The sequence below is a fragment of the Morone saxatilis genome, unplaced genomic scaffold, assembly GCF_004916995.1.
Source record: "Morone saxatilis isolate NCDOM2014 unplaced genomic scaffold, NCSU_SB_2.0 Contig2, whole genome shotgun sequence".
NCBI lineage: Eukaryota > Metazoa > Chordata > Actinopteri > Moronidae > Morone > Morone saxatilis.
The window spans coordinates 15,454,097-15,476,378 of record NW_023339762.1 but is presented as its reverse complement, the minus strand read 5'-3'; the positions used below and the strand labels follow the sequence as shown (position 1 = coordinate 15,476,378).

The 22,282-nt window shown below is 38.6% G+C and overlaps 5 protein-coding genes across 6 annotated transcripts; 2 read left to right on the top strand and 3 right to left on the bottom strand.

Annotated features, from left to right (window-relative positions):
* The first annotated feature begins 538 nt into the window (after positions 1 to 538).
* On the top strand, positions 539 to 2,076 carry rps27l (ribosomal protein S27 like). The gene is made up of 4 exons (XM_035664652.1): positions 539 to 671; positions 1,326 to 1,434; positions 1,619 to 1,729; positions 1,825 to 2,076. The coding sequence occupies exons 1-4, from the start codon at positions 546 to 548 to the stop codon at positions 1,851 to 1,853; spliced, it is 375 nt and encodes a 124-aa protein (XP_035520545.1). The 5' UTR covers positions 539 to 545; the 3' UTR covers positions 1,854 to 2,076.
* Positions 2,077 to 2,349: 273 nt separating this feature from the next.
* dnaja (DnaJ heat shock protein family (Hsp40) member A) lies at positions 2,350 to 5,620 on the bottom strand. The gene is made up of 8 exons (XM_035664650.1): positions 5,463 to 5,620; positions 4,774 to 4,918; positions 3,752 to 3,926; positions 3,553 to 3,657; positions 3,239 to 3,466; positions 2,913 to 3,143; positions 2,705 to 2,805; positions 2,350 to 2,594 (listed from the first exon to the last, which is right to left on the bottom strand). Exons 2-8 carry the CDS (start codon positions 4,903 to 4,905, stop codon positions 2,379 to 2,381), a joined length of 1,188 nt encoding a protein of 395 aa, XP_035520543.1. The 5' UTR covers positions 4,906 to 4,918; positions 5,463 to 5,620; the 3' UTR covers positions 2,350 to 2,378.
* A 1,912-nt stretch (positions 5,621 to 7,532) lies between these two features.
* acsbg1 (acyl-CoA synthetase bubblegum family member 1) lies at positions 7,533 to 12,596 on the top strand. Its single transcript, XM_035665785.1, has 14 exons — positions 7,533 to 7,749; positions 8,383 to 8,438; positions 8,628 to 8,896; positions 9,016 to 9,104; positions 9,269 to 9,389; positions 9,469 to 9,549; positions 9,640 to 9,789; positions 9,921 to 10,097; positions 10,334 to 10,515; positions 10,635 to 10,868; positions 10,971 to 11,188; positions 11,311 to 11,450; positions 11,724 to 11,970; positions 12,100 to 12,596. The coding sequence occupies exons 1-14, from the start codon at positions 7,703 to 7,705 to the stop codon at positions 12,174 to 12,176; spliced, it is 2,088 nt and encodes a 695-aa protein (XP_035521678.1). The 5' UTR covers positions 7,533 to 7,702; the 3' UTR covers positions 12,177 to 12,596.
* A 24-nt stretch (positions 12,597 to 12,620) lies between these two features.
* idh3a (isocitrate dehydrogenase (NAD(+)) 3 catalytic subunit alpha) lies at positions 12,621 to 17,224 on the bottom strand. 2 transcript variants are annotated; one of them, XM_035665786.1, is made up of 12 exons: positions 17,133 to 17,209; positions 16,750 to 16,815; positions 15,969 to 16,031; positions 15,739 to 15,822; positions 15,417 to 15,531; positions 15,015 to 15,202; positions 14,693 to 14,826; positions 14,510 to 14,612; positions 13,944 to 14,008; positions 13,675 to 13,759; positions 13,349 to 13,501; positions 12,621 to 13,263 (listed from the first exon to the last, which is right to left on the bottom strand). In XM_035665786.1, exons 1-12 carry the CDS (start codon positions 17,157 to 17,159, stop codon positions 13,180 to 13,182), a joined length of 1,167 nt encoding a protein of 388 aa, XP_035521679.1. In that variant the 5' UTR covers positions 17,160 to 17,209; the 3' UTR covers positions 12,621 to 13,179. The 2 variants fall into 2 exon arrangements, with proteins under 2 accessions (XP_035521679.1, XP_035521681.1); XM_035665788.1 differs by lacking the exon at positions 16,750 to 16,815 and having other exon boundaries at positions 17,133 to 17,224.
* Positions 17,225 to 18,201: 977 nt separating this feature from the next.
* On the bottom strand, positions 18,202 to 21,881 carry lrrc61 (leucine rich repeat containing 61). The gene is made up of 9 exons (XM_035664354.1): positions 21,517 to 21,881; positions 20,491 to 20,586; positions 20,263 to 20,409; positions 20,085 to 20,145; positions 19,794 to 19,879; positions 19,627 to 19,692; positions 19,439 to 19,507; positions 19,110 to 19,235; positions 18,202 to 19,029 (listed from the first exon to the last, which is right to left on the bottom strand). Exons 1-9 carry the CDS (start codon positions 21,542 to 21,544, stop codon positions 18,923 to 18,925), a joined length of 786 nt encoding a protein of 261 aa, XP_035520247.1. The 5' UTR covers positions 21,545 to 21,881; the 3' UTR covers positions 18,202 to 18,922.
* Positions 21,882 to 22,282: the final 401 nt, after the last annotated feature.

Here is a 22,282-nt window from a genome sequence, read left to right as displayed (position 1 = left end):
AACTAAGGTTTTGCTTTCTGATTCAATTTAATTATGAAGTGACAGCAACTTAAAATATAATTATGGGTTTCTTAAGTCTATACCTCCAGTAATGACCATTTCAAACACAAAGGTCTACATGAACAAGTGTTTGGACTCAATATGTCTGCCCTGTATCAAACTATACAACCAGACGCAGTGCACCCTGCATTTTGTGTGACCACCTACTTGACACCTTAGGACACTTACCCAATGCTCGTTATTTTAATATTTATTTTATTTTATTTTATTATTTTATTTTATTGGTTCTTTTGCATTTTGCCTCCTGTTGTTGTTGTTATTATTGTTATTGTTATTATCAGTCTGTGGATACTGCTGGAAACTGAAGTAGTTCAGGAGAAAAAGGGCAAAACATGCTCCTCTATAATGGGAAATCTATTAAAAATATATACTATAATTACATCCTCAAAAAGACAATCTCTACTTCCTTGGCACAAGAACTTACTGTTTTTTTTCTTTTTTAACAAAGTTTCAACGAATGAATTAGGTTACCACGTTTTAAGAGTATGTTGTTGACAGCAGAGAGAGATATCTCAGCCCCTCTCAGCTCTGACAGTTCCTGCTGCTGCACACAGATCTGTTTCAGTCCCACATCTGCGCAGGAAGACGAGCCTAGCACGGTGAAAATGCCTGTGAGTCCCAATGTGTTTTTGTGTGCTAATTTCTCTAGTTTAACTTCATATCTACACAGCTGTCGGTGCTTGTTTATTGTCGAGTCTTCGCCGTCAAACGCAGTGTGTTGGCGGTGTGAAACCTCGCTGATATGCAGCAGCAGCAGCAGCACATGGACTGAAAGTTAGCTAACGTAGCTCTCTGTCGCGGCAGTAGGAGGAGGGGGGGAGGGGGGCGACTACTTGCTGAAAACGCAACGGTTTCAAGTGCGTATGCGATATAACCTGTGGCGGAGACATGTCGACCCAAGAAACAGTCGGTACCTGTTTTGTTTTTTTAAGGCTCTTATTGTGGTTTCTTTTAGCTGATGGACACAAAGCCAGTTTAACCTACAGTACTCAGTCTGTGTGTTATAGTGTTTGATATTGTTCATTGTTTGCTAAAACGTTAACTAGCTGATATCTGGACTTACTTACCGTCTTGTCTGTAGATCCAGAAACAAACTTCTTGCCTTGTATGTCGCAGGAGTGACATTGTTATTAATAGGTTCATTATTAAGGCGTTTATAAGTAATGATGAGATCAGAGTAATGGTTGATACGCTACAAATCCTTTTAAAACCACAGTTGCACTAACTTAAAACTGATTCAATGTTTTTTCCCCCGTTTATTTTAGTTGGCCAAGGACCTCCTCCACCCAACTATTGAGCATGAAAGAAGGCAACATAAGAAGAAAAGACTTGTTCAGAGTCCAAACTCTTACTTTATGGATGTGAAGTGCCCAGGTAACGTTATATTAATAGAGACAGATTTAAATAACATGAATAATTAACCAGTAGAAGCAGATTAGGCTTTTGGTGCAGGGATTTCAGGTCGTTTGTTTTGTTGTGGCATCCATAAAAACATGTATAACAGTACATGTTGGGCCTGTTGTTTGTTTACAGTTTTAATACTTTATTGTCTTTGCAGGCTGCTACAAGATCACCACCATGTTTAGCCATGCGCAGACGGTGGTACTCTGTGTGGGATGCTCCACTGTGTTGTGCCAGCCCAAAGGAGGAAAGGCCAGACTGACAGAGGGTAAAACATTAACCAAAACATACAATATAATACCACTGCCTTTAGCAATAATAAGTAAAGGGCTGTCTTAACTTGTTTTCCTTTTTGCTTTACAGGTTGCTCTTTCAGGAGGAAGCAACATTAAAACGGATTGCACACTAAAAATTGTCTGTAATTAAGCCGTGCTGTGGATAAATCCCATATTTTTTCCCCCATTGATTACAATGTAGTTGTGCATTCACTAATGACAAATCTTGTCACTGTACAGATGTTCAACTTTTATAAATTTATAAATTAACTAAATTTGTAATATTCAAGATGGTAAGGTAAAATCTCATGAAGTCAATAAAGAAAGCTGTTATAAAAAAGCTGATGCATTCTGGGACTTTTATTGAGAAATAAACAACAAAAGAAAATGTCATGACTGAAATTACCTTCACAGAAAGCATAGAAAACATTTGTGCCACTGATTTTTTGAGACAATATAAAAAAAAAGGACATGGATCTTAAATAAAGATAAAACACCAAAATACAGTCTTGGTAAATTAGGGTGTGAAACGAGTACTCTGCTTGCATATTTGTGTCCCAGGAGAGGTCCATCAATAGCGACAACAACAACAACAACAACAAAAAAAACCCNNTTTTTTTTTTTTTAAATCACACACTTTGATCACTGGGTCTGACATTGCACTCCGCCTCTGGGTCCCTCCTCGTCTTCCTCGTAAGCTTCCCTACTGTAGTTTTTCTCTTGCGTCCGCACATCCACCTCACAGAGATCCACCTCCTCCATGTCATCCGTCATCATCACGTCGTCCCTGGGAGGAAGCAGTCTTTCTAGCTGGAACATGAGATGCTCCGGGAGCCAGTGTTTCTCTGGGAATTCCACCTGCAGGATGAATTACAATTGGCACAAATTCTCTACAACGAAGAATCTGATGAAGAGATTTAAATCCAGAGTTGTATCACACTGGCGAGATGTTTTGCGTTCAGTCTTACCTGGAACTGAATGATAAGCTGTCCCCTTTCGAACGGATCCTTGTAAACTGGCATGCCTTCGTTCTGAACACACTTGACGTCGCCGTGCTTTATTACTTCACCTGTTGACGAAAAGACACAGATGTTCATGACATTTTAATTACAAACAGCGTCGAACAAACAAAGCATAGAGGCCGACACTAGAGACAAGCTGCTCCCAGTCAGTTACCTGGCTGTGTGCTGATGATGAGCGATCTGTTGTCTAATGTCCGAATGGTCTTCCTGAAACCGCACAAGGCCTCAGCAAGTTTGATGTCCAACTTCATGACCAAATTTTCGCCTTGTCTCTGGAAAACAGGGTGATCCTTCTGATCCAGCACAATGATCACGTCCCCGGGCTCGAGTCCAGGTTCCTGGTCGCCTTCTCCATTGAATGTAATTCTCTGACCGTCTTTCATACCTGCACAACACATTTATGTCCAGTTTAGTTTAGACACACATTTAGACTACTAGCTTTAGCTACTTTTTTTAAATGTAAGTATCCTCCAGCGTTACCTTTGTCAATGTTAACTTCAAGAATTTTCTTCTTGCGTTCTACTTTGTGTCCATGGCAGTTCTTGCAGCGGTCCTTTGAGTTGAACTTCTCGCCCTGTCCCTGGCAGTCTGAACACATGCTTTGGATCTGCTGAATCATGCCCGGCCCAATCTGTTGCACCTTGATTTGCACTCCTTTACCTTTACAATTTGAACACTTCTCCAAGGCACCTTTCTTACCACCATAACCTGTAATGAACAGGACGATGTCATTTACTGAACTACTGAACCATTTTTATTGTATATGGGATTCAAATCCAAACAATACTACGTACCTTCACATTTTTCACAAATGACGTTCTTCTGAAGTCCAAGCTTCCTGGTGGAGCCTTTGTACATCTCCTCCAGTGTAACACCAAGCTGGTGGACAACATTCTTCCCTACAGGAAAAGCAGATATATGTAAGTTTAAAATGTATATAATTTTAGCCTGCTGCTTTATATTACTTATAAAATGTATAAAAATGCATCATACCCTTTCTCTCTCTCTGCATCCTTCCTCCACCTCCAAAGAACATGTTGAAAATGTCCGTTGGGGAAGACCCTCCACCCATGCCTCCTTCTTTGATTGCTTGTTCTCCACCTTGGTCATACAAGTCTCTCTTCTGTGGATCTGACAGCACTTCATATGCTTGAGATATGAGCTTGAACTGTGGAAATAGAAAACGAGGTCACATTTGAAACTAAGACTGGATTTTAAGCTTTAATAAATAATGAATCCTTCCACTATTCTCTCTAGGATGCAGTGGGCGAAGCATTCAGACCCTTAACTTAAGTAGTAATACCACACTGTGAAAAAAAAATGTACTCCATAAGTAAAAGTATTATTTAAAAAATGGACTTAAAGTTTCAAAAATGAAAGTAAAATGGTTCATGTTAGTGTTTTATAAATGTTTCTGGATTAATATTAATCATGCATTCAAGTTTATTTTGCATTATCTGCTGAAGATATTTAAGGTAGAGCTAGTTTAAATAGTACACAGTAGTAGGAGAGTTTTCTCAGCACACAAAGGACACTTGATCCTTCAGTTTATAAGCAAAATCACCATATTTGGAGATACACGATTTTTACTAGGACAGAAAGGGACGTAACCTTTTTGTAACCTAAAAAGTATTAAAGCTGTCATTCAAACAGTGGAGTAGTAGTGGAGTGAAAAGGCAAACACTTCAGATTTTATGGTGACACTGAATGTGCAGATGCTATTTATAAATACATCCGCCTAAGGAGCCCTTAAGGACGGCGAAAGACAAGTTAATTCATTTCATTTCAGACATTCATTTCACAACCTCCTGACAGTGTAGCCTGAAGCATTTCAACTGTGTCGGGAAGACTAATACTCCTGCCAACAGCGGAGCAGCGACTGGATCTTTCCAGAAAGTTCCCGCTGTCAATTCAACCAGGCGTACAGTTTAAAATTAGAAAGAGCATTTCTAGCAGTCCATAAACGGCTGCAGGGACACCCTAAATGTCTCCAACTCTCAATGTGGCTTACTCACCTTCTCTCCTTCACTGGGGTTCTTGTCGGGGTGATATTTCAAAGCGAGTTTTCTGTAGGCTTTTTTGATTTCCTCCACTGAGGCTGTGGGGCTGACGCACAGCAGGTCGTAGTAGCCTGTTTCGTGCACCATGGTGACAACCTAGCTAAAGACACAAACCAGAAACACACAACACATTAATACATAAAGCTGACACTTTATTATTTTGTCCAAGACGTTAGCGTCGCGACCCAATGCTACCTTCAGCTTATATTAATATTCCTCAATAAACTACATTCACATCAGCCAGAACGTTCGCTACACTTGAGTTTAAAGACGTTGATATAACGTTAACCAACGGCTAGAACACCAGCAAGGGTTCCACAAAAAGTAACGTTAACCAACGGCTAGAACACAGCAAGGCGTTCACAAAAGTAACGTAACCAACGGCTAGAAAACACAGCAAGGCGTTCCACAAATAGTAACGGTTAACCACGGTAGAACACCAGCAAGGGCGTCCCAAAAAGTAACGTTGACCAACGGCTAGAACACAGCAAGGCGTTCCACAAAAGTAACGTTATGGCAGCACGCGTGGTTAAATGACAGTTACTGTCAACCAAATATTGTTATATTACGTTAAGATTGAATGAAAGTACTAACATTTATTTGCCGCGCAGCTTAATGTCCTTTCAAATTATTGTATTACTTACCACTTGTTATTGCTACCGTAGCTGTCGCTTTCGCTCGGTTTACTCTGAGGCTGGTGGAGGAAGAGGGCTGGCTCTTATAGCCGCTCCACGGTGCAGAACTTTCTGGAGAGCTCTGAGAACAGGGGCCGGATGTTTCGTTGGCTGGACCTGAGTGAAAAAAATGGCAAGACTAATGGAGAGGGAGGAGGGGTTGTGGAAGTTACCAGATCGGCTTGTCTTAAACGTGTGTAGATAGGCCTGGATATGCAAGATTAACCTTGACCCAATTTCTTGTCTGCATAAAAAAAGTCTACACACATTGCTTTGGTTTGGTTTAGTTATATAGTTTTGTTAAGCAATGGAGGAAGATATTTTGCTTAAAGTGCCAATGCAACAGTGCAGACATATTCCTGCATTCAAAATGTTTACTTGAGTAGACAAAAGTAGCCTACTTGCAGCATAATACTACAGTCAGCAAAATGTACTTAAAAGTACCAAAAGTAAATACTACTAGTACTAGTGCTAATTATGTAGAATGACCCAATTCAGAATAATATACAGGCCTAGGCTATTACATAATTTGTGATCTGTTATTTCAGCAGCTGGCTTGAGCCTTGAGAGTTGGATTTCTGGAAGCAACTATAGCTGCTTATTATACTGTAGTAGTAGTAGAAGTAGTAGTAGTAAGTTTTAATGAAGCTAACATAAAATATATAGTCAAGATTAAACAATGTGCATGAAGCTTGAGATAAGAAATAAATACATGGAAACATTGAGGTATAGTCATAACAAGTTGGTTGGTAACAAGACAGATGTAATCAGAAGAGAGCAGGACAGCTTGAGTCAAGGTCAAATAAAAAGACAATGTTCAGGGTTCAGGGAGTTATAGGAATGTCACAGGGATAGAGAAGTATTTCACAACATAATTGGATTATAATTATTGATGCATTCATGTGTAATCACGTTAATGTCGTAGCTGGTAAAGACAGGGCTTTTAACCACTGTATATACTGCTTGGTAGCTTATTGATAATAATAACTTTACATCTATATATCAGAAAGTTTTAAAAAAGGCCTTCTAAGTTTTACAGAATCAACTACGTCTGTTGACATAAAAACCTAATTTATTTATATATATTAATTTATAAGTGCCACCTGTACATATAGTCATTTATTGTCTTAATACTTTTATTTGATGTTATTTTTTTTCTGATTATGCTTCTTGAATTTCATATATATATATATATATTCTCCTTCTATATTCTTGTGTTTTTTTGTTATGCCAATATACCGAGGCAAATTCCATGTATGTGAAAACCAACTTAGCAATAAACCTGATTCTGATTCTGTCAGATAAAAACAACACTAACAAAAGATGCTTTGGACTTGCTCTGCTATTTGTTTATTAAAGTATTCTTCTAGGATATATAGGGAGATAACTGTCAATAAGTAATAAAAAAATAATCAAAATAGCCATTTATCCCTGGGCTATTATCCCTTCACACTACATTAACTAAATGAGTGAAAGTAAAGTATTCTGCGTGAAAGACTAAAGCCAGGGTTTGTTCGTTCTGTGCTTCATGGTGGTTCAACATGGGGCCTCCATGGAAGGTGACCTGTGGCATCTGGTCACACATAACAGCCTCATTCTTACAGGTACACCACACACACATAACGATCCTCTCTCTCTTCTTCTGGGATTTCTAGCAGCACACCCACATCACAATCTGCCTCACACTGGACCTTTAAGTATGTAAACACTACATCAATTTGGAGTTCCTTTACAAGAAACTCCTAATTGATTAAAGTATTAAAGTCCTATGCAACTTTTTGAATGAACCTGAGATGTGCCTGTAGTGTCAATAGAGTCACATATAAATGCAATAATTCTCATCAGATATAAAACCTTGTTTGAAGTTGTGTAGTATGATTTGTGTTTTACCTTTCTGTGTGAGATTTAAGGGGAGATTATAATCACCCTGTTCTACATATGAAAAGACTGAGCTAATTGAAATTCTGGACATGGTCTTGAGCGATCGGTCCAATGCAGTGCACACGTGGACTTTCTGACTTGTTTCGCAATAGACTTCGTGAGGCATGTTGGACTGCAGGTCTTTTTAGTTCTAACTAAAACTAAAGTGTCTAAAAAAATTGTTCCACTTTAGTTTTAGTTTGCACTTGGCCAGCAAGAATAGATTGTATCCAGAGGTTTGGTCGTATATAACCTGAAGCCACACCACCAGGACATCTACCACTAACAGTATGGACATTCCTGATGAACAAAAGGGAGATGATCAATCTGAGAAAAGGTAAGAAGCCTAAAATGAACTTCCTTGTGTCTTTACTGTAATGTAGAGCATGAGGAGATGCTGTAGTTAACATTTAATCTGTGTATTTTCAGTTTAGCTGTGGGATAAGCTACAATATTACATTTTAAATTCAAATTCACTACAATGCAAAAACTATTGTGATGAGGCTTGGAACCGATTTAGTCACTTTTGTTAGTCTATATTCTTTAGAGTATCAATAACACTTTTGCCCAAGTTTTTGAATACATTTCTTGTCCACTTTGTATTAAAGTGGCCCTCTGCCAGTTAAACGTCTCTCTCATTCAACAGTTCACTGCAGTATTTTGTGATGTAGAAAGTTTTAAACCTTTATTTCTGAATTCTTTAAATCTAACAATTTATAAATATATATCAAAATAGTAGTTTTAATGAGTGAGGGTGCTCTCAGCTTTCAGCCTTCATTCAATATATTCTGTCAAACAAAGCAAAGGGGATTTAGCTCTGCCAAAAGCCTGACATTGTGTTGGATAAACAATGCAGCTGAAAATTAGACCCATGTGATGAAATGAAAACAGCAGCCAAAACCGTTGCCACAATGTGAGGGTGGTGTATATATGAGCTGTTTCGAGCCCATGTTTCCTCTGTGTGTTCCAGTGTTCAGGAGTCTATGGCACACAAACAGACAGATAGTGAAGAACATGCCTCTGTAGGTGAGTTATGAGCACATGGGTTTGCTGAATGGTGTCCAGGGTGTCCACTGTGATGGTCGGATTATGGTGGAAGTCCTACGTCAATAGACCCTACTGGTTCTGAATAATATTAAGATGTGGCCTTTTATTCCTCTGTGGGAAGGACTAGATTTGTTTTTCAGGATTTGCTCTCTCTCTCTCTCATCTCAGGAAAGAAAAACATAGAAGAGGAGTTTGTTGGCACTCCTCTTGCTCCGGCTCATTCTCTTTGGACCACTGATGCCAATGGCTCAGTAAGACTGAGAATAGAGGAGGGATGTCCAGAGGAACCTATCACAGTTCACCAAATGTTCAAAGCCTCAGTTGAAAAATATGGAAACATGTACGCACTCGCCAGCAAGAAGAACGACAAGTGGGAAAAGATAACCTTCTTAGAGTATTATCAATTCTGCAGGAGAGCAGCCAAGGGCTTTATAAAGGTAAATTATTCAAAAAGAGAAACTTATTGTCTATAGTGTGTACCAGCTGACAACTACTGAGTACTATCAATGGTCATTTGCAAAAAAGAAAAGGTTAAAATGTTTGTTAATGTGTGCAGCTGGGTTTAGAGCGATTCCATGGAGTGGCAATACTAGGATTTAATTCAGCAGAATGGTTCTTCTCTGCAGTCGGTGCCATCATGGCAGGGTGAGAAACACAAATCCTCCACCAACAACAGCCAGTCTCAATCAGCCTATATATGGACCCAAATACACAGTTTTTTTGCCATTATCATTGTTTCATCTGCTATTGTTGCAATGACACATTCACTCTTCCTCCTGTGTCTATAATGACCTCTGTTCTTCCTACAGGGGGATAATGACAGGAGTTTACGCCACAAACTCACCAGAAGCATGCCAGTATGTGGTTAGTGACTCCAAAGCCAACATTATTGTGGTGGAAAACCAGAAGCAATTGGATAAAATCCTACAGGTACTGTTACTTAAATATATAAAAGGTATTTACATAAACAAAACAAGCTGTGGTATATATCTCACTCTTAATACCATAGATACGTGACAGACTGCCCCATTTGAAAGCCATAGTGCAGTACAGTGGACACCCCCAAGAGAAGATCTCCAACCTTTACTCTGTAAGTTCTCCTGACACCATGTGAAATGATACGGGTCAAAGAGATTGTAGAGCCCAGGCTATGACGGTGTATGTTGCTGTTTTGGGACAGTGGGAGGAGTTCATGGAGCTTGGTCTAGATGTTTCTGAGGAAGAACTGGATGAGATCATCCGCAGCCAGAGAGCCAACCAATGCTGCATCCTGATCTACACCTCTGGCACCACAGGCAAGCCAAAGGGAGTCATGCTCAGTCATGACAATGTAAGTTTTCATGTGACTATTGTCAAGCTCTTTGTATTCACACTCATTTGTTATTATAACTATATGCAAGCAGTTGCAAAAGCACAAGATAGTAAACAAGGCTTCTGTTTTAATCTATGACGAATATTCAGATCACATGGACAGCAAATCACGCCAGCAGGGTCGGGGACATGCAGCCGGCCGACACTAAACAGGAGTCGCTAGTGAGCTACCTGCCTCTCAGCCACATTGCCGCTCAGATCTATGATCTCTGGACAGGCATCCAGTGGGGTGAGCTGGTATACTTTGCACAGCCAGATGCCTTGAAGGTAAATACAAATGCCTAGATCACACAAAGGCCTTTTAAAGTAAAAAAAAAATGTGTTTAAGAAGAAACTGTTTTTCATCAAATAAACCTTTCCTCAATTAAAAGGTAAAAGCAATGAGGTAAGGCCTTACTGTGGTTACAACTGCAGAGTTTTTGTCCCAACTGTTTTCCCCAACCTCCCAAAAATATTCATTTATTACAAATTCTTTTTAAGCTCTTTATGTACTTAACTCATAGGGAAGCCTGGTAACAACACTGCGAGAAGTTTGTCCCACATCCCACATGGGTGTCCCACGAGTATGGGAGAAGATGATGGAGAAGATAAAACAGGGAATTAGTGAGTGTGGATATGTGAAAAAGAAACTGGTGACGTGGGCAATGTCAGTCAGTCTGGGAGAAAATCAAAAGTGTATGCAAAAGTAAGAGCTGATGAAAGGGTATACAATAAATGACCCACCAAACAACATACATAAATGGATTTTTTACAGTGAGATGATTTAATTATATTGATATTTCACTTTTAAACATTTTTTTTCAGGGATGATGAGAAATCTTTCCTCTTTTTCCTGGCTGACAGCCTTGTGCTGCAGAAGCTTCGGGCCGAGCTTGGCCTGTCTTGCTGTCAGAAGTTCTTCTCTGGTGCAGCACCAATCAGCAGTGAAACAGTGCAGTTTTTTCTGGGCCTGAATATCTGTTTGTATGAGGCATATGGCATGAGTGAGAGCACGGGACCTCACTTTATGTCAGGTCCCAAAGCTTACAAACTACCAAGGTAAAAATCCAAGGGCCGTAAGAATTGTATGTAAAATTAAATGCATTGAATGTTAATTTTACCAATATTAAATAACAAAAATAATTATTTTCTTTCACAAAGCTGTGGTAAGGTGGTGCCTGGCTGTCGATACAAAATGGCCAACATAGACTCCGAGGGGACAGGTGAAATTTGCTTTTGGGGACGTAACATTTTCATGGGTTTTCTCAATATGGAAGACAAAACGAGAGAAGCTTTGGATGAAGAAGGGTGGCTGCATTCTGGAGACCTGGGGAAGATAGATGAGGAGGGTTTCTTGTACATCACAGGGAGAATAAAAGGTAGAGCTATCTGAGCAAATAAGGCAAGAAAATTGCTAGTCTTAGGTCACCAGAGACTGTCATTATCCCTATTATGAGTCATAAATAGCTTAAACGTCAGGGTGTGCTGTCTCTCTTTTCAGAGTTGATCATCACAGCAGGAGGGGAAAATGTTCCCCCTGTTCCCATAGAGGAAGCAGTGAAGAAGGAGCTACCTTTCATCAGCAATGCCATGCTCATAGGGGACAAGAGGAAATTCTTGTCAATGCTTTTGACCCTGAAGGTAATCTGCAATTTTTATCCAGTTAATGAAAAAAGTATTCTTGACATGAAACATATCTTACAAAAAGACACATTATGTAACTGTATATTTGCAGATAAACCTGTGCATGATGAACCATTTAAAGAGATAAATTAACATTTACACAGCAGCAGTGTGCACACTAAACAGTCTCTTTACATTTACTTAAAATACTGCTTAAACTACAGTTTTCATAATTACTAATGATTTATGTGGAAATATATAAGATAGCAGGATTTGAATTCTGCATTCCAGTGTTGTAGCGATACAGAAACTATGGAGCCTACGGAGGAGCTGAGTACAGAGGCCACGGAGGTTTGCCGACAGCTCGGCAGCCAAGCAACCAAAGTGTCTGACATCATAGGAGGTAAAGACAAAGAAGTGTACCGGGCAATTCAAGAAGGAATCAACAGAGTCAACTCTGCAGCCACCTCCAATGCCCAACGCATACAAAAGTGGACTATTCTCAGAAAGGACTTTTCTGTTGTTGGAGGAGAGCTGGGTAAATTTAGCAGAAAATCACTCAGTAGACAGTTTTATATACTAAATAGATGGTGTTTTTTGTATTAAAAGCCATACAAGTTTGAGACTGCAGTGAACTATTGTGCATTATATTGTTTTCTCATTCCAGGTCCCACAATGAAGCTTCGTCGCCCTGTCGTGTTGGAGATGTACCACAAGGTCATCGACAACTTTTATAAGGAATAGAGTTCCTAGAGAAACTACTGTGTAGCTGTTAGTATGTAAATCACGTGTTACTTGCATATCTCAACATTCTTGTGGACATGCATGGAATTTAATTATATGTGTCTTATGTATAGAATGCGTAAATAATAGAGAAACCATATTTAATTCTGATATATGTAAGAGTAAATATTGAGGATTAATCACACTTACTATGACAATACTGATACCATTTTGATGCATCTTCTTGTAGGCTGAAATATTTTGTTTCTAATTCATATTTGTTTCTTGTCAACAATTTATTTTACTGCTTTGACATCATACCAGATACTTAACCCATTATTTTGTGTAAATATTTGGTGGTTCAGTATACAGTTTATACCAATTCTGATAAAAAATATGGACATAACTTCAATAACTGCAATCGTATCACAGGGTCATCGTCATTTGTATAACACTGAATAAAAAGTCTGACATTTTTGGTGTCATTGTAATATTCACTTTTCTTTATACATTACATACATTATCTGTAGCAAGACAAACAATATAATAGGAAAAAAAGACATAAGACTTATTATATTGTAGTCAGTTTAGCCCCAATCTATATTTGACCCACATAAATGTGAAATATATCCACAAACATACAGTAATTGAAGAGTTTGACTTGTTGACAAACATTTTAAGTGTTTTTCAAGTGATCATGTTGACAGATTGTGTTTAAATGTTAAAATAACAGTGTCAAATACATTAGACATGAGGCCAAATTCAGCCAATAAATAGACAATATCCACCACAGATTAAACAGGTTAGGAATGAATTGCATATCACATATACAATAACTGTTGGTCGAGAGTTTTAAGACAGTGCTTTTGAGTGTGCAAAGAGAAAAATAAATCATTCAGGATCTCAAGCTCCTGAGACTTTTCTAAATACATATTCTGGTTTAAAATGTGCAGATACAACATGATACGATGAAATAAAGAGACCCACACCCTAACATTTAACTCATGGCCCCACCAGCATCCATTTAGTTCATATCCCGCACTCTTTGACATATTGCTTCAGTGAATTCGGAGCACTTGGAGTTTCCTCCCAGGTCTTTTGTTAGAACCTTGAAGAAAGATAAAGTGTTACGAATCAGAATGGGAACACATAACCAAAACAGCATGTCTTCATTTCCTAAAAAAACCCATTACCTTTTTGTCTCGAATGGTGTCAAAGCAGGCAGTTTCAATCTTGTTGCCATGGCTGTGCAAGCCCATGTGCCGCAGCATCATGACCGCACTGAGCAGCAAGGCGGTAGGGTTGGCCATGTCTTTTCCTGCTATATCTGGGGCGGTTCCATGAACCTGAGAGAGGAAAATTAATCACAATCACATATTTGATGATTAACATTTCTAGAAAGATCATATTTCTGAAAAGATAAATACAAACAGATGAAACTTTTATGTGGTTCACTAACACATCTCACACCATTGATTTCTACTGCGTAACCTGCGTCTGACAAATAAAAAGAACATACCGACTCAAATATGGCAACACCATTGGCGCCAATGTTCCCACTAGGAGTTACTCCAAGACCTCCAATTAGTCCAGCACAAAGGTCGCTGAAATTGTAAACACAGTGACCTTCAGATTTATTCATGTGCATTAACGGTGAAGTTGCTCATTAAATGTACTGTACATAGGCACATTTTGTTGTTACACATCATTATTTTTTTTTAAATATGTTGCTTTTTGGTCCAATTCAATGATGCACAAAAATAATGGAGAACATGTCACCTATCTTACCTCAAGATGTCTCCATACAAATTTGGCATCACTAATACATCAAACTGTGTGGGATCCTGTACCATCTGTAAAACAAGTACAAATATTGTTATGTAATTACGTAACTTTTCTACCTTAAAGGTGCAGTGTGTAGGATGTAATGGTATCTAGTGTGTGTTATTGCAGGTTGCAACTCACTCACTTCACCCTCACCTTCCAAGCACGAAGGAGAAACTATGGTGGCTACGAAGTGTGAAAAACATGAACTATCTAGAGCCAGTTTTTTGGTTTGACCCTTCTGGGCTACTGTAGAAATATAGCGGTTTAACATGGCGGAGCAGCAACGTCTGTAGGTGATTATGCACTAATGAAAACATATCTATGAATATTATACTGTATTTCAGCCAATAATTCCTCCTAAATGTTACACACTGGACCTTTGAACTGGATCATATTTTATGGAGAAAAAGTATTGTGGTTTTCTCTCTTATGTCCACATGTTGTTTAATGAGGAATGTTAAATATGCAAAATGTCCTTTTCTTATCCATCTAAAACATATACACACACTAAACAAATTTGTACTTACATTAAGGCACACAGTATCCAAGTACATCTCAGTGAATTTTACATCCTTGTGCTTTTCAGCAGCCTCTCTGCATTTTCGTAGGAAAAGCCCATCAGACATTCGCCTGTAAAAAAATTATTACAACCATTTAATGAGAGAATGACAATTTACAAAATATAATAGTTTGTTCTGAATACAACTTACATAATATTGGCCTTATGAACAGCGGTAACACTGGCCCTCTGATTATTTCTGGCATATTCAAAAGCATACTCTGCAATGCGCTGGCTGGCTTGCTCTGTAATGAGCTTAATACTCTGTACAACCCCATCAACAATCTGAAAATATACACATCCAAGAGAGAGTCAGGTAAAATCTTTTTACTATAAATGGTGTTTGAACGATTTGGAAAACAAAATACTAATGTAAAAGAAATAGACCTACGTGGTGACTCAGTGACAAAATAATCAAAACTGTAATCAATAAAATGTAACTAGAAAAGTAACGTGTTGTTAAAGGGTCTTACCACATGTTCAATCCCACTGTATTCTCCTTCAGTGTTCTCCCTGATAGTAACCAGGTTCACATCAGTGTAGGGGGTCTTGTAGCCCTCAATGGACACACAGGGGCGCACATTGGCATAGAGGTCAAAGGTTTTCCTCAGCAACAGGTTCATAGATGGATGGCCAGCAGCTATTGGCGTCTTCAGTGGACCTGTAGATTGTGAAATAATTTAAAATGATTCACTAGTTCACCTGCCAACACAAAAACAAATATGGATTATGGAGGGAAACAATCTAAACCTCTATGAGATTGTTTGAGTCCCTAGAAAAGACAATATGTATGAGGATATCATCATCCCCATGTGCAATCATTTACTGGCAATGAATCCCATTTTAATATTAATAAGTATATTAGGCAGGTTAACCTTTTAGGCCAATTTTGTTCCGGTCCATTGATTCTTTAGCATCAGGAGGGATCATCCACTTGCCACCTGGTCCTTGGATGGCTGTAACATTTCTCTCTTCCCACTGAATAGGTGCCTAAATCAAAAGTGTATGTACAGCAAAATAACTAGATTAGTTTGCATTATGTAATATTTTAAAGACTTTAATTGTGTTTTTTATTTGATCATATTTTCTTAATATCAATGCCGGAGTAATACAAATAAAGTGCAACCTAAAAAGAATATTTTGCTAGTTAATGTTCCGTGGACAATAATATTATTTTTCCGCTTCTCCAGAACTAACTTTAGCTGCTTCAAATATCTTCATAACAGCATCGGAGATCTCCGGACCAATTCCATCCCCGGGGATCAAAGTAACCGTTTGAATCTGTGAGGCAGAACAAAGACACATAACATTCAGTGACACGAGAATAATGATGTGCTTCAGAGATAGTCATTATTTAATACAAGCAATAAACTGCATTAAAAATGTTCAGGAACATTTTGCTGTAGCTCTGGAGGAAAGATGCGTACCCCACGGGTGAATATCCTGGGTTGTGGAGGCTCTTTCTTCAAAGCTCCAACCACCCATGACACCTGACGATCAAAAAAGATCAAGTTCTTACATGCACAAAAAAATAAATGAAATATAAGCCGTTTCACTTTAACAGCATAAATACAATACAATATTGTTCTGTTGTATATTTGTCATACTAGGGAAAAACATGACAAAGCTTAGTGGACTACTTTACACACAAGAATTGTGCACTCTCATGTTTTACAGTAAACTCACCTTCTATGTCCTCTTTTTGATCCAGAAAGTACACAATTATTGTTATTCTAATCTGAACATGAAAAGCAGTACTATTACACGTAACATACAAGGGGTTAATGTCGGGATGAACACAAGAGATAGATCATGTATGAATCTGCAAAAGACACTCTGGAAGAGGAGACAGTCAGCAGAAAAGGGTTATCAGTCCTTAAATAGCACATTAGCTGTGATGATAAAGCAATTTTCTGTTGTCTTGTCTTAGTGTATGGGCTCGAAAGGCCTGCAACAAGGGAAAGGGCAACTAAGATGCAAGCAAACTGAATGCTGCAAGGTAGATGACCAATAGGTAAAGGTCATCTTTAGCTGCAGAGCACAAGTGACAGCTAAACTGCAGACGCGCAATAGCAAAGCTGCTCCCATTCAGAAAAAAGAAAATCCCCATTCCAGATTTGAATTACATTACTAGTGAGGGAGATTTCTAGCAAGCAAGGCAGCACGGGCAGTCAGCGTTGCAATAACTTAACTGTGTGCTTAACTTACTTCCTGTGCCTTGATTTTATCCGTGCCACTGCGCGATAAACCCCACTTTCTTAGTACATTAAGAATCTGTAGACGAGGGACATTTCACGGACACGTGTTGTCATACTGTGACTAACTTGAAACATGTACAAAACCAAACCTTTTCTAGAAGGTTTGATAACAGAAAAACACGTAGCAAGCTCAGTGGTTGCTATAGTAACTACAGGCACTAAAGCTAGCCTCTGTGCGTTAGCGCCGAGCTAAAGAGCTGGGTAGGACTGACTCTGGTGTGGCTGCTGTCTTTGACTTTGAACCACTGTCAAAGAAGCCAGCGTCAGGTGATGGACTGAAACACAATGCGTTGGGTACAACACGCATGAACACATATTTATTGGCGTACGTACCGCTGACCTCCACGCCTTCCCTGCCATCCTGAGCCAGCCAAGGTCGATGCAGCAGTAATGTGCTACCCGCAGCAGCACTTGTCAAGCTAACCACGATACAAAACGGATTTCCGCTCTTGAATTATTTTTCTTTCGCAATAAACCCTTGTTGAATGAAATTACACCTTGGATAAACTGTTTTATTCATGTGACTTTTAAACTATTTTTGTGGTATTAACGGTAAATTATGCGCTTTTTTAATGTTGTTTTTTATATTGCCAGGTTAAAGACAGAATTCCCTTTGCCACTGACTTCCGGGATTAGTAGTGTGATTTAGGGAAGTGACTTTATATTTAGTCTCAAATTACCACCTTACTACCATTGATATAACTAAATGCAAGCTTCTGTCACATATAAATCCTATATGCTATATATATTGTATATAGAGATGTATGCATGCTGTACATAACGTATTACATTGCCCATTCAGTATTTATTTACACTATTTGAATGATCAATTTTCATGTTCTGCTTGTAGTATGATCTGATTTTGTCTTGATATTTAGCTTTTTCAGTTCTATTTTTTGTTGTTTTGTTTGCTTTTGGTTTAACCGTATGCCGTTATCTTTAATAATGTGTCATTGTGTACTTTTTGTCATTGAGGATCCTCTTGAAAACAAGATGGTACATATCAAGGGGTTATTCAGAATTTACAATAATTTGTAGGCTATTTGTTCACAATTAACGTAAACATTTGACTTGTATAAAGATATTGTATGTTGTTTCTTATTGTTGCTTTTTATATATATATATATATAAATATAAATATACACACACACCTACTTGTATGTACATAATAATTCTGTTTATTTTTATCTTTGTTCACCTTTATTATTATTTTTTCCCTGGGGTCTATTTCCACCTTCCAGTAAATAGTTCTTGTGTGTAAGTACACTGAGAACAACCTAAAACCGCACACTAAGACTTTGTATGTGTACACCCTTGGCCAATAACGCTGATTCTGACAGGATGATTACCACCAGCAAGTGGCGCCAGTGGACTTCTGCTGAGAGTCAACAAATTGCACAATGGGTGCTTCTACAGATTGCTTCACTCGTTCCTTAAGCCACATCATTAATTCACTTGTTCTTTGGCTCTGGATCTGTAAACAGTGTACAGTATGAATATATCAGCTGCCCCAAAGTACACTTTATAGGTAGGAGTTGAAATCCAAGACGTGAGCTACACCTTTATAAGCACAATATATCCCACATGTTGATTGTACACAATAAACTTTATGATATAAAACAAGTAGAAACAGCTGAAACAATCATTCAATCACATTTTGCATAAGTTCAACTTACAAAGGAAAGCATACAGCATGGGACACATTAACTCCCAAAATTATCAAGAAATGCAAAATGGGAAAAAAAAGAAGCTCTTAATTACTTAAACCTAGAGAAATTCTTAAGCAGCATAGCTCTCGGCATAAATGCAGGGTACAACATGGTACAAAATGCACACTGTGCAAGTAAAGACGTCTTTGAACCAAACTGAGGGATGTCAGTATGGATAAAGGTTGTCAAACCACTTACATGTATCGTCACTTATACCCAATGCATAGGATGCGATACAAACTCAACAAATGCCTCACACTGCAACACGGAGCGTGTGTGTCTGGCAATTATACCTATCAAGCATTTGGATGTAGCTTAATAATTTGAGAGACCTACAGTACATTAGTCATGGTTTTATCAAACAACAAAAAGTTGCTAAATGTTTGCACACAAATGTGTCCACAATGGCCCAGCTCAGATGGCATACTGCTTTGGCTGCTTCTTCAGACTCATAGATCTTTCAGTTTGCGAAATGACATGAGTGGCTCTGTTGTTAAGGAGTCTGCATTCATGAAGAACATCTGTAGGAAAAGAAATTAGGATTATTAGGATACCACACTGTAAACACAACATAGTTCACGTGCGGCACTTTTTGTTTTACCGTTAAACTGTTTGTAGGCCTCTTCAATAATGGCATTGTTTGATCTCTTTATCTCCCAGTAACTATCCTCCACCCATGGTTTGCAATCAGGATGTTCAACAAGCTGTCCATTCTTGTATAAACCAGCTGAAGATTTATAGAAAGAAAAACAGTTAAGTAATATTTTACTTGAACAATAAAACACAAAAACAATAACAATAAACTCAAGCAGCAGCAAACAAACAAACTGCATCCCAGACATGTCAATAATAATACGACATCCAACAACTGAACTTAATCTGATGGAATTATCAGTCATGATACGATAACACGCTAGTTTAAAAATTTACCTTTGATGGTATCATCAATGTCTTTGCATAACTGGTATAATTCACTCCCACGTCCGACCACTCTTTCCCCTACAATTTTAACAGACAAACAAAAAAAAAGGCCTCCAAATCCAGGAACACATTTGACAGTCTAGAGTTAATGTTATGCAGAAGACTAAATTTAAAAAAGGGAAGGAAATATTTCTTACCATCCAGCACTTTGATGTTAGGGAACATCTCAAGAATTATGTTTCTATATGATGCGTTCCTACACACTGACAAAGAGAAAGTGAATGTGAGTTCAAGATTTTAAATCAAGATTTCCCATTCACTGGATTGTTTTCAAATAAAGTCTAAAAAAATTAAATTAAATTACCTGGATTAGTATAATTGTAAGTGTTGTCTTTAAAACGTATATTTTCTAGCTTTCTCAAAGACTGAAGGCAGTGTAGGTTCTCAATGCTGTTAAAAAACAAAACAGATAAAAGATGATTTCAACATGACCAATTCAGAATATTGCTCTTAAAAATATAATTACTAGTAGCAAAATATTGTGTAACATCAATGACATATTTAATTGTTTGTAGACAATGAAATTTACATTATTACATATTCACATTTGCATTCATCTAGGGTAAGCATCTTGTCAGTGGTTAAACAGTGATACCTAGATATGAGATTTCCAGCCACGTTCAAGCTCTGTACACTCTCACAACTGCGTAGAGGCTCTGAAATTACAAAAGCAATGACATTACATTAAAACATCTAATTATATTCATGATGGAGACTATCTTGATTAGTGAATACACAGCATGGAAATAAGAATATTGCTCCAGAAATCTTACCTAAATTGGAAATCCTGTTGGCAGACAAATTGAGTACAGAAAGATGTCGAAGGGATGCTAGAGGAGCTAAATTTGTGATGTTATTTCCAGAGAGGTCGAGTCTCTCCAAATTAATACACTCCCCAACGCATCCAATATCTTGTGCTCCTGTAAGACATGCAAACAACCATTTTAAACAATAATAGCATGTCTTAAGGCTTAAATTGTGGTATATAAATAAAATCTTACCAAGACCTCTCAATTTGAGGAACAGTATTGACTCCAAGTCAAATTCTCCTGTACGAGACTTGAGCAGGGCAGCAGTAACCTTGTCACAGTCCGCATCTGAGAGAATCAGAGAAATAAGACTGCAAATAACAAAGCATTTGCCTAATATGCAGCATAATCAGACCCCTAATTGTGAGTCAACGCTGCAAGAGCAGGATGCTGGAAGCAGTGTCTGTTCTGTGTGCTGTGCAACAATCAAATAACCCATGCAGTCATCTCTACACAGTAAATACAGATTCAAGCAGACCGTGAATTTTTATATCTGGCAACAACAACTGAGCCTTGACTGTGCCAGCTCCACAGTCACAAACAGGCCGATGTGCTGTTCTGTGCATTGTCTGTATTAAGTTATATTTGGTTTGATTTCCTGAGGCAGAATCATCTCTGACTACACACGAGCACTTTATTTCATGACCCTGCACAAATGCAAACACGGATTCCCTGAGGAGAACTGCGTCACTTGAAAGACAAGCCTCACCGGGTAAAACAGAAATAATGATGCTGTTGGTCTATTTCACAAATCTCCTCCTGTTACATTTCACATTATTTACTTTATGTGCAGATTAAACTCTCTCTATATATAAAGGACAGGCAGACAGGGTGCTATAACAGCACTACACGATGGGGGAACCGGTCGTGGGCGGAATAAACAGGGCCACCAAACACACATATGTCAACACCTGCAGAGAAATGAAGAGATGGTGTTTAGCTTAGCTTGACAGTCAGCCAGCAGTAATTGTTTTGAAGCTAATGCTGGTAGCTACTTGTATCAACGTCGTGAGGGAGCGGCTGTCTGACTTCATGAGGATGATTCAGCAGGATGGAAGTGGGTGGGTTATTCAATGAAAATGGTAATTGTTTTTTTTCCCCCCCCTCTGATGATGACACACGTAAAATGAACGAATACGCTGTTAGCTACAGCTTAGCTCAAACCCCGGCTGGCCAGCTAGTGGCTAACGTAGCAACAAGCTATCCATCACAACTTACCTTGTTCTTTATCTCGCTTTGAGTCCATCGTGGGCAACTTTGCTGCTTAAAAAAAAAAAAAAGAGCTAACGTTACCTATCGCAATAAAGAGGCGAAGACTTTTGGAAAGGCAGTGGTTATTGTTTTTGGAGGGAGGGAGGGGGTGTGGTGGTAAATGTGAAATTGCAATCTGTCCTGGGGGTGCAGTGTGGACACGCTCAGTGTGCCGCAGTAGCACGCAGGTGGATGAGACGGACTTGAGCCTGCAGTCCGGTGTACGGCGGTACAGTGTGGAGGCTGGCAGCAGGCAGCAGGCGGCTGGGAGAGGAGGGGGACAACAATGTTCCCGTGTTTGTTAGATGCTGCTTCCGCGCAACAGGTTCTGGGTCAATTAAAAGTTAGTTTGTTTCTTCTCGCTGCGGCACTGACCTGAAGATGATGTTGTTTGTGCAGGATCTGTACTCTGTAAATGAATATTAACGGGGTAAAATGACCGACACAAGTATGCGAATAGCAGTACTTTTTTGTAGATAAAGAGGGGTAAGAAAAATATGGAAAGTGCCAGAATAATTCACCTTTTATTATTATTTTAAGGCTGTGTTAGTACCTATACACATTACAAGTGATGGTAACTTACTTAAATACTGCAGGCTACATCATTACAAAACTGCACTTTGACTATTTCCATTTGATACTTTATGCACTTCACTATTTTAAGTCGAAATAGGATATTATACACTATTACACTTACTATACTTTTATATAAAACAAAAAAATATGATGCATT